Here is an 18915-nt window from a genome sequence, read left to right on the forward strand (position 1 = left end):
TTGTCATCAACATTTCCTTTATAAACTGTGGACAGTAAGCAGAATTTTTCACATCTTTATCAATATGAAACCAGACATATAGGGGAGTTAAATTGAATACGGTCAATCAACAGCTCAGGGGCCAAACCAGGACTATAGTTTTTTGGGGGCTTCTAAAGCAGAAGCAGCGTTATTTAATTCAAGTTAATGAATGCACCACCCACACAACAAGCATGTTGACATTTCAGACTAACTAAAATGTGGAAGGATCATCTCTGCCAAATTATAGGATTGCCCTATAATACTGAAAACTTTCTTTGAATACATGAAGTTCAAGCAATGCACAAGCACAGTCTGCCCAAATTTGTTGTCCTTCTGGACACACGAGAAAGCTGTAGGATTTTACTGCGCTCTTGAGAGAAAGATATCGGATAGGAACAGAGGATTTATGTGAAGAAAGGGAATTTTGTACTTTTCAAGATGCTTTTTTTTGGTTGCTCTTTTTACTGAGGATTCTTGAAAAGAGCTGATTAGCAGCTGATTTTGTACAAATTCTGTTCAGAATAATTAGAGTTTTCAGTCATACGACCTTGAATATTTATAAACCAAGATAAATAAGCAGTAAGCAATCAGATAAATGTGGCCATATATGAATAATTCTTTACACTAACATTTGAATTATTCCAACAGATAAGTAGAGGTCCCGATCCTACATATAATGCCATCTTCTAGCATCCTTTTTCAGATAAAATTCCCCAGACATCTTGTACTTCTGAGGAAATTCTAGTGAACAAACATTTATATCAATACAACATGCTTAAGGTGGACTGGACAGGATTAGTGCCAAGTTATGAATGGAGTTGAACTTTATACCTATTAGACTGGGGCTGTAGGTAATAAAGGATTTCAGCAAATATCAAATTTAAAAATAATATTAAAGCATTCAAACTTTAAGCATGTGGGGAGCCAAACAGAGAAGTCAGAATTATGTCATTACTAATGCTCAGTTTAATTTCAGATGCCTTTCCTGAACTGAAATTTACATTTCTTAGTACATAATTTCCTCTTAATTTCAGTTTTTGGCAAAAATTTTAAAGTCATGTGGTATTCATGCATTTCAAAAATAGCAAACTTGACCTTCTGACTGTGGCTTATGTATTTTTATTATGAAAATTATTCATGTAATAGATTCTTCAAAAATAACCACCAGAACACAGATACTGAATTTCATGCGAGTGCATTCTCCAATTATATTAAATTACGGGGGGGGGATAATAAAAAAAATTTTAAAATGTCACACATTCTTGGTAATTCTGCTTCTTCAGAATTCGATTCTGTTACTCTTTGTCTTACTGACTTTGCATCCCTATTCTTGCCTTCACTTGTTTTTAAATAGACAGCATCTATTTCCTGATATTGGCTCCCCCCCGCTCTTTGTATTGTCAGAAAGATGCTGTAAAACCTCTCTCCCCTGCTATGGCAGATTTCCATTCAAGTCTGGATGCAACACTGTCAACTCTTCCCCCACACCCCCACCACCTTCCTGAACACCACCCAAGGTGCAACTAAGTACACTGGCAGTTACTAGGGAAATAACCTTCTCTTTCCAATAATGTTCACAACATTTAAGGTGCACCAGTAGATCCCAATATATTTGTTCTTCTCTTTAAAGGCTCAAAAATCATAATTTAAAAGATACCTTTAAGAACCTGTGTATTTGCATAACCTCCCTACCGTTCTTGTGTATTAAAGTGTTATTAAGCCATTATCCATTTTATTTCTGCATATTTTTCTCCAGCTGACCAGATCCTCAGTGTATCATTCTAACACATCTGCTCAAAGCACTGAAAAACACATTAATGCTAAAGATTTCCAGAGGAAAAAAGAAATGGCTACAAACAAGCAGGAGCACAAAGAAGGACAGAGTGAAAAAGTACACATAGGAAATATATTTCTACGGTAATTGCAATATAGAAAGAAATAACCAACTAACCATAAATGCAGGAAAAAAAAGTTTGATTAACAATGTAACTGAATTTGACATTTGTGAATTAGACTCTGTAAGAATTCTTATTGGATGGATCTCACTTGGAAAAAAAATCAGAAAAGGTCAGAAAAAGTCAGAAAAAGTCTGAAGGATCTAGACAAAAAAAGAACGAGTGCAGAACCGTAGCTATGTGGAAAACAGATAAGAAGGTACCACGGGGGGCAGGGGGGAAGAATGGATTTACAAGGCAAAGAAAGTGTGTTGCAAAACTGAAAATTGTTTTTAGTATAGGTATTATTATATATTACAAAGTAATATGGTAGCGTATCCCTTTGTATTCTAAGTATAAGTAGGATTCATTCTCTGACAAGAAAATTTTCAGTTGCAGTTGCCGGCACAGTACCATATGGAGATTTATGGCCAACTACAGATACCAAATATCAACAACAGAAATAAGAGGGTTTCCATCCATTTTTTAGTTATTCGGGACTGTTACAGGAAACCATTTATCCTTCCAGTAGTGAAACAAACCTTATTTTAAAAGTGTGGTAAAATTAATGCTTTATAACTCCCAGAGCTGATCCATTCCAGGTACTTTGCTTTACCTCAATATCCATATGCTAATGCTGGTCTTCACCACCTGATCCTCTCCATATGCTAAACACTCTAGAAAAAGTGTTGCTCCTGATCCAAACAAGTTTAAAAAATTAAGGGAAAAGGCAGTATTGCTAGGCCCATTCTACATGGAAAAGTTAAGCAAAGATGTCTTTATTTGGTGGCCTGAGGTGGCAGATGGGGAGGAATCCCGTTTACAGTTTTAACTTTCAGTTGAAGGCTTCTGGCATTCTGGATGAAATCCTACCAACCACACATGCCAGATCTCCATGTGTAACATTACAGGTTAAATTAATATCATACTTCAGTGCTTGACTGAATTTTGGCCACCAAGATTACGCGACTTAAGCAAATCATCAAGCAAGTTATCACAGACTTAAGAAGACAGATACATCAGAATCTCAGTCTTCTGCCAGTTGGCCATCAGAAATCCTCCTGTTTTCTTTCATACTCCACCCACAAAAGTTTTTCACTGGAAGTTCCAGGGGTGTCAGAACTCATCTCTACTTTTACTGCAAAATTGCATTGCAGTTGGTAACGACAGGCGGAAATCTGAAATGTGAAGTGAGTACTCAGGTTTTCACTTCTTTTATGTCATGCCATCTATATCATTATCATTCTTGTACTTTATTGAAGAAATCACACAAGATACTGTAAAAGGCATGATGTGCATAGGGGGCAATAAATCTGTTGGATGCAGATAGTCAATGGCTGCAAGTCATAACATAAATCTTTACTCTTCGCCTCCTACCAGTTTTCATTATCAGTGAAAATTTCTATTAATATAATACGATAGCATCATGTACAAACAGCTCAGCAGTCATACATTTTGCACAGCTGTCATAAAATGATAGTCATTTAGCTTCAAGGTAAAGCTGAAGTTTGAATATTGCTGCTTTTTGTCTTTGAAGCTTTGTCACTTTAAAAGATAATTATCTAATTTTGTGACCAATTATGTGTTCCCAAAGTAAAATTCTAATCCCCAGTATTAGACACCTTTTTTTTTTGTCTTGAAAATGAGCAACTTGGATAGCTTGACACAAATCTTGAGAATATACTGAATAGCCAAACATTAAAATATAACCTAGGGGAGCAAGAGGAACTACAGTGGCCCTCACCAAAGTTTTCATAATGCCTTCTAAATAGCACTTTTAAAGTGCTTTGATCAAACAGGCTAGAGATACTATGATTGCGTAAATTGGACTCCGATTTTGAGTAAAGCATGTCAAATACTTGTAAGTGTGTAAAAGCACCAAGCAGCTCCTTGCCAACTACTGTAGAAGTAAAAACAGACAGTAAGGCATAAAACCCATCAGCTGACAAAGTATTTCTGTTCAAGACTGATGTCACTTAAGATACTGTGTCTGCTAAAGACAGTAAAAGAAAATGGCTAGTGAAGCAGCTGTGAGCTAAGGGGTTTGGTTCAGCCCCAGATTAGAAAAGAAATTCCTGTGTTACCATGATAAATTAAACACACAAAAAAAAGCCACCACCCTTCTCCCATTTGTGCAATCAACTGAGTGGAAATTACTCTTGAGACTTCATAGTTACGAGACCAGTTACATACTCCTATTGCGAGAACAGGAATGTCTGTGGGGAAAAAAGGCCACCTGAATACTAAAAAGCAGAGAGTTCAGTTTAAGAGCCTGTGAGTGCAAGCTATTTTAAAGAACAGGTCAGAAAAGAAAGTGTTGAGACCTGATGACGCAACTAAACAGATGGTATGAAACTGTCTACGACTGGGACCTAAGTGAGGCCTGCCATGACTCACTGTCATGCCTTTCCACACCTACAAGGAGGTTACAAAGATGAACCAAGGCTATTCATGGAAGTGACAGACAGCAGTCATACCCTGAAATGCAAAGCTCCAGCTTAAGTAACTTTTCATCCAGAGTAGAAGCAAGCATTCAAACAAAGAAGAGGTTACAGTGTCTCTGTCCTTGAAGGTTCTGAAGATCAGACTCAACAAGGCCCCAGGAAATCTGTGCAGATTTCAGCATTGACTTTGTGCAAGAATTTGAGTCAAAATACCATTCTGGAATATTTAGAAGACATTCTATGATTCCAGAAATTATTAAAACCAGAGTTCCACAGCAGAAGACAATAAGACAGTTGTCTAAAAGGAGATTTTTTTTTTTCCCAGAACCAGTTCTGCTGAGTCATTAGTAGCAAACTCAAAAGTCTCAGCTATAAGATTACAAATACATTTTTTTAATTTAGTATCACTGTACTCAGAAGAAAATTAATGAGAGGAGATCTACTCAACTTGCACATTACAGACGAACAGTGTTAACATAATATGTAATCTGCCAGCTGCACAAAATTGAGGGAAGCCTGTCAACTCCGTATTTTGAGTACGCCAATGGAAAATGCTTGATGAGGCTATTAGAATCTCAAAAGTAATTTCTGCCCTTTTCTGAAAACTAAGAGCAAATCTTCAAATAAGGAGACTATTGTCATTCATAAATCTAAGCAATCAAAATCATCAACAGGATACACACATTAAACCCAAATACACAGAATGAATTATACACACACATACTTGCCACCTTGTAGCCCCAACCTTATGAACTAAGTTAGGTTACCGTATGATTTGTTTTGTTAATGAACCCGAGAACAACTTTTTCTTACATTGTCTACTTCCTTGCCTTGGGTGCTCTAAGATCTCATAACCTACTTTGAAGGATAAATAGTAATACTTTTCTTTTTCAATGACTCCTTACTGCAAACTGATTTATGCAAAACATTTGACATCAGTCTCAGAAGAAAACATTTTTCTCTAGAACATCTGCCCATTTTAAAACAGTAAGATTCAAATATAAGATAAATAGGGTGGTTTAGAAAGAGGAGGACAGGCAGAGAGAGACAAAGGCAACAATAAAACAACATGTCAAATTAAGGAAGGCAAAAGTAAAACACAGGAGTAGATGCAAATGCTCTGACAGAGAATGCCTTCTAACATTTTAGACATTGTTTTGATCACTTCAATGAAATGTATCAGTTTAACTTCTTAGAGTTCTTTAAGGAATCTTGACAGACAGAACAAATGGCTAGAAACACCCATCTGTCAAGCACTCTCCTGATTAAGAGTTATTGCTGGAACCTATATGCCTTGATGACCCTATCCGACCAACCAAACAAGCTCTTCCTAAAATATCAAAAATTCTCCCAAAGTAATACTTTGGAAGAACTCTTCTCAAGAGTAAGAAGAGTTAAGAACAAACTTTACTGAACACTATTGCTGATAACAAAGCACTATAACATGTGGCAGGTACATAGCAAATAAAACAGGAATTTGCATCTAATCAACCATTTCCTTCTCTGTTACTGGAACATCACACTATCTTATTATAAACCCTAGCAGAGCTCTATTACCTAGTCACACTTAATGTAATGACACATTGGGACATCTTGAAAAGCTAACCCCTGTTGAAGCCTTACCATGTGGTTGTGGGACTTCAAGTCATATACATGACGACTGCATCTGTTATATTTAATATATTTCTCCTTCTATAGTGAGATGGGGAAAGAACAAGAAAGACAGAATGAAGGATAGCTCATTGTATATAGAACAAACTTTTTGCTTGCAACTAAGCGACCTGGACCCCAGATGGACTCTATAACAATGGCAAGGAGGAGAATTCTTCAGTTACTGTTTAGAGAAACCAGTTAGAACCAAGGAGCTGACAAACGGACAAGTCTGGCCAGTTTCAAAGTTCAGCCAAAGGATAAAGCAATCAAGAGGAAGATAATTAAGAAACAACCACCAGGGTTCACAAAGACCACTACCACATTATTGCGCGTATGCAGGAAGAATTTTCTGGAGGTATGATGTAATGCATAAGTAGCTTCATGAATATGCATGTAATGTAATGAATATATATGTTTAATATATTATATAATCACAGCTTGTCTGGTGCTTAAGCAGGACACGCTTGGAAGAGCTATCCCGTGTCTCCCATCGCCACAATAAAGAATGCCTACTTGTCAATTTAAACTTTGTTGGCAAGTTCTTAGAGTTTTTCTACAAATCAATGGCAAAACCCCATATATTTTAATAAGATCATTTGATTGTATGCTTATAAAGGGGAGGGGAAATAAAGGGGAGGGGAAACAAAAAGGGGGGAAGCTCAGCCAACCTGGCCAACCTGAACTGCAATAGTGACAGTGGTTTAGAACTTGTTTCTGCTCTAAAAGTTGAAGGACTGCCCAGCTGTGTCTTAAGGAGATAAAGGCACAAAACTTAACAGTGTATTGATATAGACATCAAAGAATAAATATAAATACTTTCATTGCTATAGTCCAAAAGATGATGTAGCTCATCTTCCTTACATAAGGCAGTTTGAGATCTAGCTACAGGTAACCTGAAAAGCACCCCAGAAGGTTTCCACACTATTCTTACCATCATTTTGATGGTAAGAAAACCTAATTCTTCTGTTTTAAGACCAGTTCCTATTCATCTACCAGGGATACAGAGAACACATTTATTATTCTTCCTGGTTTTCTGCAGGTGAAGAACGTTGCAATATTTCAAGGTTTTTACTAGTTATGCTCAAGCACAGCTTGGCTCATAGCACTACATCACTGTCTAGTGAAACAGACCTAGTTCTTCTTCCTTTCTTCCCTCTCCACTGCCCCATTTACATTTTTCCACATTTTCTTTCTCAGTACAAAAGGAAAAGCTTTTTTTTTATTTTTTTCACTTTGGGTCTCCCACCACCACCACCTCCAGTTTTCTACCTTAATTTATTAAGGTTATTGTCTCACACAGCATACATGTCTGCATCAGACATTGAAAGGGTTTTTGGAATTCAGTACTGGTTGTCCCTCATCTCTGTGACATAAATATCTTACTTTTAGGAGTTTCTACAGTTTAGAACATTTCTAGTCTCATAAATATGGATTTGACATATGCTTTATCATACATGAGGTTCCCAGATAATTCTCAGCTCTCTGCAGAGATTAAAGATAGCCACATCAGCCATTTCACTAGAACACATGGCATAAATGGGAAGCAGGTAAAATGTATCAGATCAGATGAATCTTTGAAGGTGAAACATTCCTGATCCCCTCAGTATATTCACAATAGCCACAGACAGCAGAAGCAACAAGAGCACCTAGAGTCTCTAACTTCCTCTAATGACTTCTGTAAATCAGTGTCAGAACTTGACACATCCATAATGGGTTATGATGGATGCATTTGACAGCAGGTGGAGGGAGGAAACACCTCAAGCATAACAGGAAGCTAGCGAAAAAGTTCAGTCTCTCTGAAGGTATCTGTAGAAGATATAAATCTGTACTTACATAAGTTAGTCTATGAGAAGAAGCAACAATTCTGCCTATCTCTGCCACCAAAATTCTTGCTAAGGTAATTTGCTTTCTCACAGAGCTTGAAACACTCTTCTGAGAGAAAAAAAAACACCACACATTTTTCCTATGTTAGTTATCTTCTAGGAAACAAACCTGAACTCATGTGTACAAGATGAAAATCATATTCCTCCACAAAGCATCTAGAAAAGCATAAGTATTTCTACCTTTCACTACAGCATCATCGCCTCCTCCAACTCCACCACCTGAAAATTGCCTGGCACCGAGTGTTGCTCAGGCATTCCTATTTTGAAGATACATTTTAAAACACACCCCTCACACCAACGGACTTGTCCAAGGTTTGAATCCAAGTAATTTCAAGCACAAGCACACATTTAACCACCTAACACTAGCTTTACTATAAATTCAGATCTGTTTCTCCCTTCATTCTCAAGGGGCACAATTGATGAAACAGCCATATTTTGCCTTTGTCCAGCTAAAGAAATAATTTTCTTCCAAACTCAACTTCTGTCTATTGCCAATTCAAGTTTGGCATATTAAAACAATCCAAAATGCTCTGGCTACTGCTAAGATGCTGCTAAAGACTGCATGAAGCCAACTCTTCTATAACAGCCTAATTCCTGTACTCTGTATTGTGCTATCTACTATTTTATTCCCAGATTAAATTTGATACACTGGTTGTAATATCTGTACAATCCTATGAGTACAAGTCAGTCTCTCTTTACCAATCACAATCTCTTCATGTCTTATATCATTGTCCTCATGCATACAGCATACTAGTATCTCTCCCTGGGATTCATCAACTCCAGAAAAGCTTGCAAGATGCTTTCAACTTCTCTCCAACTATAATGAAAGAAAAGTGGTTTGCACAGACTTCCTTCCTTTTTAAATACGTATCTTGCAATGCTTTTGTCATTCACTCTCATAAAATGCTTAAATTTCACAAGTGAACTAGGCAGACGCTAAATAGGGTCACAAAAATGACCATGCAACTCTGCAATAATATACATATACATGTATATACATATATACATAGGAAAAGCAAAATGGAACTTCACGGGAACAACACACTAATTCTAGTATTTCATTAAAACCTTACAGTGGAGCTTCTACAGCAACCTATGATGCAATCTATCCTATCAATTTATAATTTGTGTTGACAATGTATAACCACTTATTATCAGCAACAAAAAACTGTACACTACAGAACAATAATGACATTTGAAAGCATAGAGTATTGATTAGCAGCTGCCTAGAAGTGAATCACCACTACAGTGCAGCATGTATTCATGGCTCTACGTACCTTCACTGCCAAGATAATTTGCATGGAGACTGGCTCTTTTAACCTGGAAATGTAAGCATTTCCCAATACAGGATGTGAGAACAACCAACCATAAATGCATTAAGCAAAGCAATTAACATTCATTTCCTTTCAAGATCTGATGTTTCCCAGTTAGATTGTCCACTCAATTTCCATATAAAGACACATTACAAAAATGTAATGCACGTATCATAAACTTACTGAAGGCATCTCACATTTCGATTACATACTAAAAATTTACTTTCAATAATACAAGTAAGAGGATCACGCTGTGCTTGCAAAACCCAGAAAGACAGAAAATACTGCAAAATATAAAGTGCTGGTGGCAGAAGAGCATAAATTCACCATGGCTTAAACAGGGCTTTCCTTTTAGTTAAGGATAAATATAAAATATAAAGATTGATATTCAGGCTGATTTAGGCTACATTTTAAAAACATGACCAACACCAAGAAATTATTACTCTTGCCATAACATTCAAACAGGAGATGAGAATAAGAGCATCGATCATCCAGGATGTAGTTCTAACTTTACTGAAGGTGAAGAAATTCTCCAATACCTCCAGAGAAGGCAGAACTTGGTTACAAGAAAGAAGGAAAAATTATACTGTTATTAAGAAAGAGAGATCACACTACTGAAAGTTTGATAGCACTGTTATATTTTCTTCTACAGGTCAAGATGTTAACAGAAGATTAGTATTGGACCCAGCAGGGTTTTCCATCTGATACACTCGTAGCGTATCAGTGCGTGATTATATTTTTTCTTGAACAAGGAAAAATTAAAATATCTATCTAAAAGACAGTTATATGTCTGCAGCTAACAACATTAAATACTTCACCAAACACACTGAAATGATCCGTAACTAGTTTGGCACAGAGAATAACCTTGTAGTAGGAAGATCTGTAAGAATTTAAGGGGAAGGTGGTTCAAGCTCAACAAGTTCCAAAGCATCACATGTATTAATAACTGGAATTCAAGTAATTTAAGATTCTTGGGTTTTCTAATGCTTGATTTTAACTCTGTGCTAGAAGACACATTTGGCATAATCCAGGCTTCAGGAGTTTGACTCATAATGAATTGACTCTGCATAGAGCTTCTGGTAAGCTCTATACCATCTACCTAGCTGATGGGGTTTTTGAGTTTGGGTTTTGGTTCTGCTGTCCTTCTTGTGGAAGGGGCAGCAGGTTGCTCTTGGGTTTTTTTGCAGTGGGTGGTGATGGGTTGTTGCTTTGCGTTTCTTTCTAAATCATAGTCATGTCTGCAGGTTTTGATCATTTTTCACCAGTTTTTCATAGGAAAAAACTAATCAGTATTATTTTTACTATTCTAAAAATTGCTCAGTTAAAGTTTAAATTGGTATCTAAGAAGCTAATCCATGTCTACCCTTTAACCTGCATGCCTCAAACCTACTGACCCTTCCTTCTAAGCAGTATTTGCAGTGTCCTGAGCAAAGAAGAATCAGTCTACGAAGACCAACACCAACATAATGCTGAATAAAAGAAAAGCAATCAACATCAAGATGACTGGACTAACCTTTTAAGAATTTAAGTCACTATTATACAGTTTAAAACTAAAGATAGATGTACTGCATGAATCAGATACACCAGCTGAATGGTAATTGATCTAACTCACCCTCTTGTATTAGTTTTGCACTGACAGTTCCATAGTTCTAAGAAACTGAAAAGATACAGCAACAAATCTAGTCAGTAAGACAAAATGCACTTCTGAACCTTTAAAAACAGGAAAGCTATACTGTTTGAAAAGCCTGCTTTGAGAAAATAATATGATTTCACAAGTCCTAACACAAGGTAGAATTTGCTGAAAGAAGCCAACAGATGCAGACTACAGACTGCTGAGACCAGGGCAGTCAGTGCTTGCGTAACAGCCTAGAGTCCTTTGGACAACTTACATAAGAAAAATCTGAGGGAGCCTTAATACAAGCTTGTCTTCAGTAAGACACCTTTAAGGCAGAACCAATACATGAAAGTTCCTTTTCAGTTAGAAACTCTTCCTACATTTGCAATCAAATAATGTTGACTATTCAGGACCAATTCAAGAATTATAAAAGCTCAGAATATTTACAAGTTATTTTAGAAAACAATCTTTCTAAAAGAAGTCTGAGAAAGCAGAAACCACACTGCATTTTTAGAGAAGCAGACACTTCACTAATATCAGAAAAACTTTCGTGTGCAACAACAATTATTTTTAATGTTAAGAGAAGGCACATTACCTGCATTTTTTTCCTACCACTTTATTACTACTACTACTATTTTGCAACAGCATGGAACTGAAAACACATTATTATCATGGACACCATAATGGGAACGATAGCATTCCCCAAAGCCTGTTCCTCAAAAATTCTAACTGAAGCAGCTGAAGTATCTATCTTCCTGGTACCTAACCTTTGCTTTGCATCCTCTACTTCAAGCCTGCAGCTTTGCCGGTGGGCTGCACTCACTCTCACATTCACTAAACATAATCAGTGTGTTTAAAATAGCTTAAAGCAGCATCAAGATTTAAATAAGGCAGATGTCTTTCGACAGTCTAGGCAAAAAATATAAGCACCTAAGAGACAATTTGAACCAGTTCTTAGGCCCCAGCAGTATTTGATAAGTAGGTAGAGAGTAAGCATGCCTCTACAGCACCAGGCAGCTTCTTGTATACTGCCAAATCTACTACAACTGTAAAACCTCTGCAAGTCAGATAACCATACAGAAGAAAATAGGACAATATTATTCCTAAGTTATTTGATCACTGAATGCTATTCACCTTGAAAGTAAGTAGTAAAACATCAAAATGCTACATTTTAAATGCTAATTTTGCTCATCATTTCTGAAGTTATTTACTGAACTATTATTATTTTCTGAGCTATTTACAGTGTCTGTGTCATAAAAGTCTTTTTTGGGAAAAACCATATATGGCATTTACTCTTAGGAGGTATAACAACAGACTTGAATAAGATTATCATAATATAGTAAATAAAACATTCAATGAAAATAAAAAAAAACCCACAGGATGTTAAGAAAATAAATAGTTTCCAAAAGGGACAAAAATGTTTTTATGCATCTTTTTGAAATTCAAGAGGATGACAATGCTGGTTACTCATTTGATGTTCACCCTACAGCAAGACTTGAGAATTTCAATAACTAAAATCAATGCTCGTAAATATAACCTGGCAAATTTTTGCTTTACTGAGTATCTCTCATGACTTCATTTGCTCAATGAAATTTTATCATGAGTCAAATGACTCAACATGTAAAACATTTAAGAAGCAGAACCTTGATTTCCAACACATTCTTTTGAAATTAGTGCTCACTGCATATGCTATATACACTAACAAAATTACTCAAGTAACCTTTATGTTAATTTTTCATTTAGCAAGCCTTTATTAAATTTAATGGCATGACAAAGCATCTGGTAATTGAGAAATCTATACTGCCCAGATACATAATTATACACACATTTTATATCTGTTTAACGATGCTTAATTCACAATCAGAAAACATGGATTTCCCCAGTAATATTAGAAGCTGCACAGCTTCTAAAAGTGGGATCTTGACTTTAGCAAGACATTGACTGTGATCACTCAGAGCTCATAGTAAATACCAAATGGATTCTTGATGGCTGGCTAGTAGGGAGGGAGGGGGGAGGAAAAAAACAAACCACCTTTGAATTTAGAAGCCTTAGTGTGCTGTTATTCCTTAATTGTTACGACAGCTTTCTGTCACCAATTTAAAATCTTTGGTACATTTTTATTCACACAAGCTTTCAGGAGAACTAGAATTTATAACAATGCAAAAAAGATAATGTTAAAGTCATCTGTCATCCAGACTCATTTGCCACAATCAACAGCAAGAAAGAGCAAGCTTGAAGAGACAGAAACACTTGGAAATCTAAATAAAAAGCATTAGAGGGTTACTAAAACTATTGCAACAAGAAGGGAAAAAGAAGAAAAAAAAAAGATGTGACAGAGGAATCAAAATGCTCTAAATACCTGTCAAATCTGTGTTCTGTCTTTCCTCTTTCATTCAATAATGAAACAGCATAACAAAAGCAAGAAACAAAACCAAAACAGCTTAGACTAAACATACAGTGTCCACCTTCAAAAACAGGATCACAGATTTGTTAGTGAAATAGAAAGGATGCTGATGAAAAGGTAAAATGAATAGCTTCCAATTACCTACAATTATAACAACCAATAGGAAGCAATCTTGCTACTTCAAAGGAAAAAAATACATTACAGAAAGGATGACAGCAGTGTCTACTGTGAGGAAGGGAAGAATGATTAAGGATCTCGGATTCTTTGTGGATTGGAGTGCGATTACAAAACACAGTAGAGTCCATATTTTTCTAGAAAAATGTTGGACCATCTGTATCTGGTAGATTTAAGTTTTAAAGCCATTTTAGTACAAAAATGGCTGCACATGGAACAGTTCCGAAGTTAAATAAAGGTACCTGTTTGTTATGGTCCAATGAAAAACTAGAGCCTTTTAATAATACTTGATTAGATGCTAATCTAAACTGAAAGCTCCATCTGCTTTATAAATGGAAGTAGTTCATACAAAAATGTGATAAGACTACTCAGACTTTAAAGAATGGGAGCTAGAAGTATAAGTACTCAATGTCCAGATTTTCAGATTAAAATCAAAGTTTGCCCAATATACTCAAACAAAGCCATTTAATGGCCTTGGAAGGTAGACCTCAATTAGCTCTGTATTTTAGCTTAATGAATGTTTAGCCACGTTTTGCAGTCCTGGGTATACAACACTGAAAAGACAGGGATAATTTTAAGGAATTTGTATGCCTTTAGTAATCGTTAAGTCAGCTGCTTTCATTTTACATGGACAGCATAAGCTTTTTGATTCGTCTGCTACATGTACTGTCTGTTACATAATTTAATACATCTACAAGCCTTTCAAAATAAGTGCTACAAGATCAAGGAATAATTTCCTTTGTAATCAGACAAAAAAAATTAATTTATTGCTCGGAACTAAAAGATCACATCTAAAAATCCTGCAGAAATTTAACATATGGGTTGAATGTCCTGATGTTTTCCCATTTCCATACTGCATTCTGGGGATCACATACTAAATGCCACAAAAATTGCAATCCTTAGCATATTCCTTAGTCTCTCATATTTTTTTCAGTAACTGCTGTAAAAATAGTCTAGAATACAAAATTTTACTATAGGTGCCATATTTAAATTATCATAGACACAGTCCCTTGTTATATACCCAATACTCAAACCCGCTTTCTCATTACCTTCTGTCCCAATTATGTAAACTTATACCAATTTCTCAAGTTTTTGCAATATTTCAGTAGCTTATTACCCAGCTGTGCAGCTAAGCAAGAAGATAACCACATTCATTCCTCTTATCTGTAATGATGTAATACATCCCAGCACTGGGTTGAGATGATTGGGGAAATAATGGAATTGTAAAAACTGCAGAGATGACAAACAACAGTACAGCCGCCTTCTCCTGATACAGTGAATTGCGTACATACAGCTCAGGGTGAAAACAATACAATGTGCGCTATTCTGCTCCTTCAATGAAGTTAACATTTTTCATAAGAAGCAGCTGTTTCTACACAGAAGCATCATCACAGTGCAGCAACCAGATTTAATACCTGCAACCTAGGGTGAAGCCTAGACTTCAAGAAATAAGTGCTGGACTTTACTAGTTAATGATAACAAAAAAAAAAGAGAAATATAAAAATTACCCAAACAGAAAAGTATCTGTTTAAACAAGGACTCTCCAGATAGTGCAGTGCAATGCAAACAGCAATCAGGGACTAGCATGCAATATGAAAATAGATCTTGGACCAAAGCATGTTCAGCACTGCTTTCCTAGTCATTCAAAAAATTAAATCTGCCTCCATTTTCTGTTAAAACATTATTAGAACTGAAGAGATCCTTACCTTCTGCAGGAGCTGGGAACCTGAGTACTTGGCCGCAATAGATTTGATCTCTCCACCAAATGCTGAGGCCCAGAGCTTTACACTGTGAAGGGTAAAAAAAAAAAAAAAGACAGGAAGAAATGTAATACACATGTCATAGCAAGCAACACAGACTGTAACAGCCTCAGCCGCACTCAGAAGGATCCTAGCAATTCTGCATTAAACAGCTCGCTAAGAAACCCAAGCACAGCAAAAGATCAGCCCAGCTGTTCAAGTCTAAGCACAAACCAGAAGCTGTGCTAAGGTAAGGCCTCTGTTATGAACCTACCCAACCTTCACTGTTCAAATTTTAAGAATCAGCTTGTACAGAAACATGCTTTAGCACTATACAGCATATATCAGTTGGAAAGAAAGCAGCAGATAAAAATGGCAAAACAGTTCTGAATGATAAATTTTTACATGAGAAGGAATTAACAGTAAATACAAACACTCAAGTTAAGACTTTGCGGTCACAAACTCCACCAACACATGCTTCCTACAATAAAATCCAAGTAGCACTGAGCGCATTAGAGACTACCACTTAAAGCACAGCTGACAGGAGCAAAGGTGCCTTGAACAGTCATATCTGCAATACAAAAAGATAAGAACTTGAGGAGTGAAGTTCTCATCCTTGTCCTGAGAGCAGTAGCATGAAAGCACTTACACAGACAAGGGGATCTGCTGCTCCGATCCAACCACATCCACTAAGGCTGTGTTAAAAGCTGTCCAGAAGAAAAAAACCCCAAAAGCCCGAAGAACATTCGCATTCGCTGGCATTGTGCTTCTCTGTGCCTGGAAAGATTTGGGGAAATTCAGGTAAAGCTGAATGCAGCAGTAGTGGGGTTTGGCTTCTAAAGCCTCTTTCCCCACCTTTCCCCTCTCCACTAGAACAACACTGAAAGAAATCACAGCTCCATCCTCATCCTTCCAAAGGAGGACGCTTTCTGTGTAATGGAAGGAGAGGACCAGAAGCAAAGCTCTAATGACTTGAAAACTATTGTGTCCCTGGTAACAGAAAAGCGCTTTCCAGCGCTACTGCAGCCACTTGCATGTAGTTCTTTACAACTCCGCAGTCAGCAGTGTGCTGGAGTTACTTCAGTGACCTACTGCTGCTCCAAAGTGCCCTTAGCAGCAAGAAAGCAGACTATCGATTCCAACTGGAGAGGCTGTCTTCTTACAATTACTGCTCACTTTGCAAATGGAAAGCTGCCTAGAGTTCTCTCCCTCGCCGATAACCTCCAGTCTTCATCCTAGATCAAGTCAGCCAGTGCACTGGTTCAGGGGAGCAGGAGCAGCAGCCTTTTAACGGGATAGTGCCGAGACAGAGAGGCAGGCAAAGGAGGAGCTGGACCAGAGGGAGGGTGCCTCTGGATGGCAAAGGCAAAGTCTGGAAGAGCCGAAAGTGGAGTTGAGCCCTGCCGGGAAGGAGAGAAGAGAGCGCTGCACATCGCCTGGGGCTGCTCTGGGGAGGGATCGGCGGGTTGGCAGGGGCGGAGGGATGGGGGGGGCCGCGCACACACACACACACACCCCGGAAAGCGGCCAATTCGGGCAGGGACCGGCGCGGCGGGGGGCGGCCGGAGCTCAGCCGATCTCCGCGGGAGCGGAACCGCACCGCGGCGGGCAGAGCGGATTGATCCCCGCCGGCGAGAGGGAGCAGCTCCCGGAGCGAGTCCGGGGCTCCGGTCGCTTTCACCCATTTAATTTAGCCCTACATAGCGCGTCCTTGTGCATAAAGACACGATTGCTGCTGCCGCCTTCCCACGCCCGAGCGCTGCAGCGAGTCAGTATCGGAGAGATCCGGACTAGCAAAGGCTTATGAATGAAGAGAGATGCAGCATAAGTAAATGAATGCGGGCTAACTGACTCAAGCTTATGAATAAATTATTAATTTGTGCTCACAGAAGAATCCCCTTGATATAGCAAACACAGGATTACAAGCTCCTTCACAGAGAGAGCAGCGCAAGGAGCAGAAGGGACTAGTCCAGGTATTTTTGTTGTTGCTGCATTTTTAAAATCTCCCCTCCCGCCTTCTCCTTTTATTCTTCTCCCTCTGCTTGTTTCTCACCACCTTCTCCACTAAATGTACAGACTTAAAATAGCAATTGAACTTTAATGTAAATAAGTACGGCAAGACCTGGAGATGATCTGAGCACGGGCTGAGTCATCCTTGCATCATACAATACAGCTCCTGTGCCCGCTCCAGAATTTCAGTTTCTTCCCTCTGTAGCTAGCATCAACACCTCAAAATATTCGCTCTTTGTATACTGTTCTTGCCCTGTTTAACACTTTGTGCCTTGAAGCTAGATATGTAGTACCTGTGGGGTTTTTTCCACAGTAACATTTCTAAGAGCACTGAACAGTTGGCTTTAAATAGCAAAAGCTCCATTCAGCACCTGGCTGATAAAAGCTTTCTGCTTTCTCGGAAGAAATGAGGTTTAAAGATAGAAAGGCTACCCTAGGGAAACGAGGTAGAACAGAGTAGCGTGGTACACTGCAACTTTCACCACCCGCTACCCATCCCCACCAGTAAATAGATCATATTTCTGTCTGCACTGTTACCATCATGTGAAAGCAATAATGAAAGTTTTGTCGAAAGGGACAATTATTTTGTGTATTCATCAACCATTTTGAAAGTCCTAGTACCTGTGCTGTTACTGTACATTTTCTAAACCGTGCTTTAAATACACTATGGTGTCTCCAGATGTTCAGCCTACCTACAGGCAGAAATGTAAAAATGCACATGGCTGACTAACCATATATAATTAATTATGTGCCCCTTTGAACATATTATATAAACAACAGAATCTTTTCAAACCTAGGAATGAAAACGAATAGTGGGCTGCCTCACTTCTGCTGTTGTTTAGCTTTTTCACATGCTAAATCATAAGGCTAATTCTGTGGGACTCAGACTTTGTTTTTACATTAACACAGATCCTTATGCGCTTCAAGTTAACAGTGCCAAAGTGACAAGCAGCAGTTGTTAACAGTTTCACTCTTTAAAGAATTAGTGAAAGCCCTAGAAACTTTTTGAAAGCACCTACACTGTGCCTGCATTCAAAGGCCTGAGACATTTAACAGGTATTAATACCATCACTAATTATTGGCAAGAAAATATGATAAAGTCACCTGTCAAACCTTGACTTTATGTTTATTACACATTTGATTATATAATAAATCTACAGTTTATGCCTTTGGCATGTGTAACTGGACACATTTAATAGGGAAACAACTATTTCTACTACTGCTAATCTCAGAAAAGAAAAAAAAGCAGCACTTTTCACTTGAAACAGAAATTGATACCTGACACAGTACAAGCCTGGCCACCTCCTTTTGTGCTAACAAACATTTGTATGCATTATGCCATAGAGTGCTGCCAGATTCTTTCAGTAATGCACAGTGGTTACATTCATGCAGTTTCGTTTCTCTTAATAATTCAATGAATGAAAAGCAAACCTGTCCTATAGGCGAGCTTTATCACATACAACCCATTCATGTGAAGCACTAGAAGCAACAACACTTTCTGCCAAGCTATTGTATGCTGCCCTGACCACTACCAACTATTCCTGGTATGCAGATCACTGCAGTCAAGATATTCAGGCTCAAATGCAACTTCACTCTTTCCCCTGTGTTATTCTCAATGATGCAGAAACTTTCCCTACTTGGTTTGCACCAAGTAAAATAAATACAAAAAAGAAATGGTAAGTTCTGCTGAAAGGTTTGAGCCCTTTATACTGGGGATACAGCAGT

The 18915-nt window shown here is 37.8% G+C and overlaps 1 protein-coding gene across 2 annotated transcripts in view; it reads right to left on the reverse strand.

Moving 5' to 3' along the window:
* Window positions 1-16583, reverse strand: part of CACNA2D3 (calcium voltage-gated channel auxiliary subunit alpha2delta 3) — a 449302-nt gene extending 432719 nt beyond the window's left edge. For both annotated transcript variants that reach the window (XR_008973242.1, XM_057417633.1), the window contains exons 1-2: window positions 15830-16583; window positions 15148-15229 (exon numbers count right to left, since the gene is read on the reverse strand). Coding sequence is in view for 1 of the 2 variants with exons in the window: in XM_057417633.1 (XP_057273616.1) it covers window positions 15148-15229; window positions 15830-15942 (195 nt within the window). In the remaining variant the exon portion in view is untranslated. The remainder of the gene's footprint in view (window positions 1-15147; window positions 15230-15829) is intronic.
* Between the last annotated feature and the right edge of the window lie 2332 nt (window positions 16584-18915).

The sequence above is a fragment of the Pezoporus wallicus genome, unplaced genomic scaffold (genome assembly GCF_028554395.1).
Source record: "Pezoporus wallicus isolate ANWC-B61680 ecotype Strahan unplaced genomic scaffold, APGP_CSIRO_Pwel_v1 contig_8542, whole genome shotgun sequence".
Lineage (NCBI taxonomy): Eukaryota > Metazoa > Chordata > Aves > Psittaciformes > Psittacidae > Pezoporus > Pezoporus wallicus.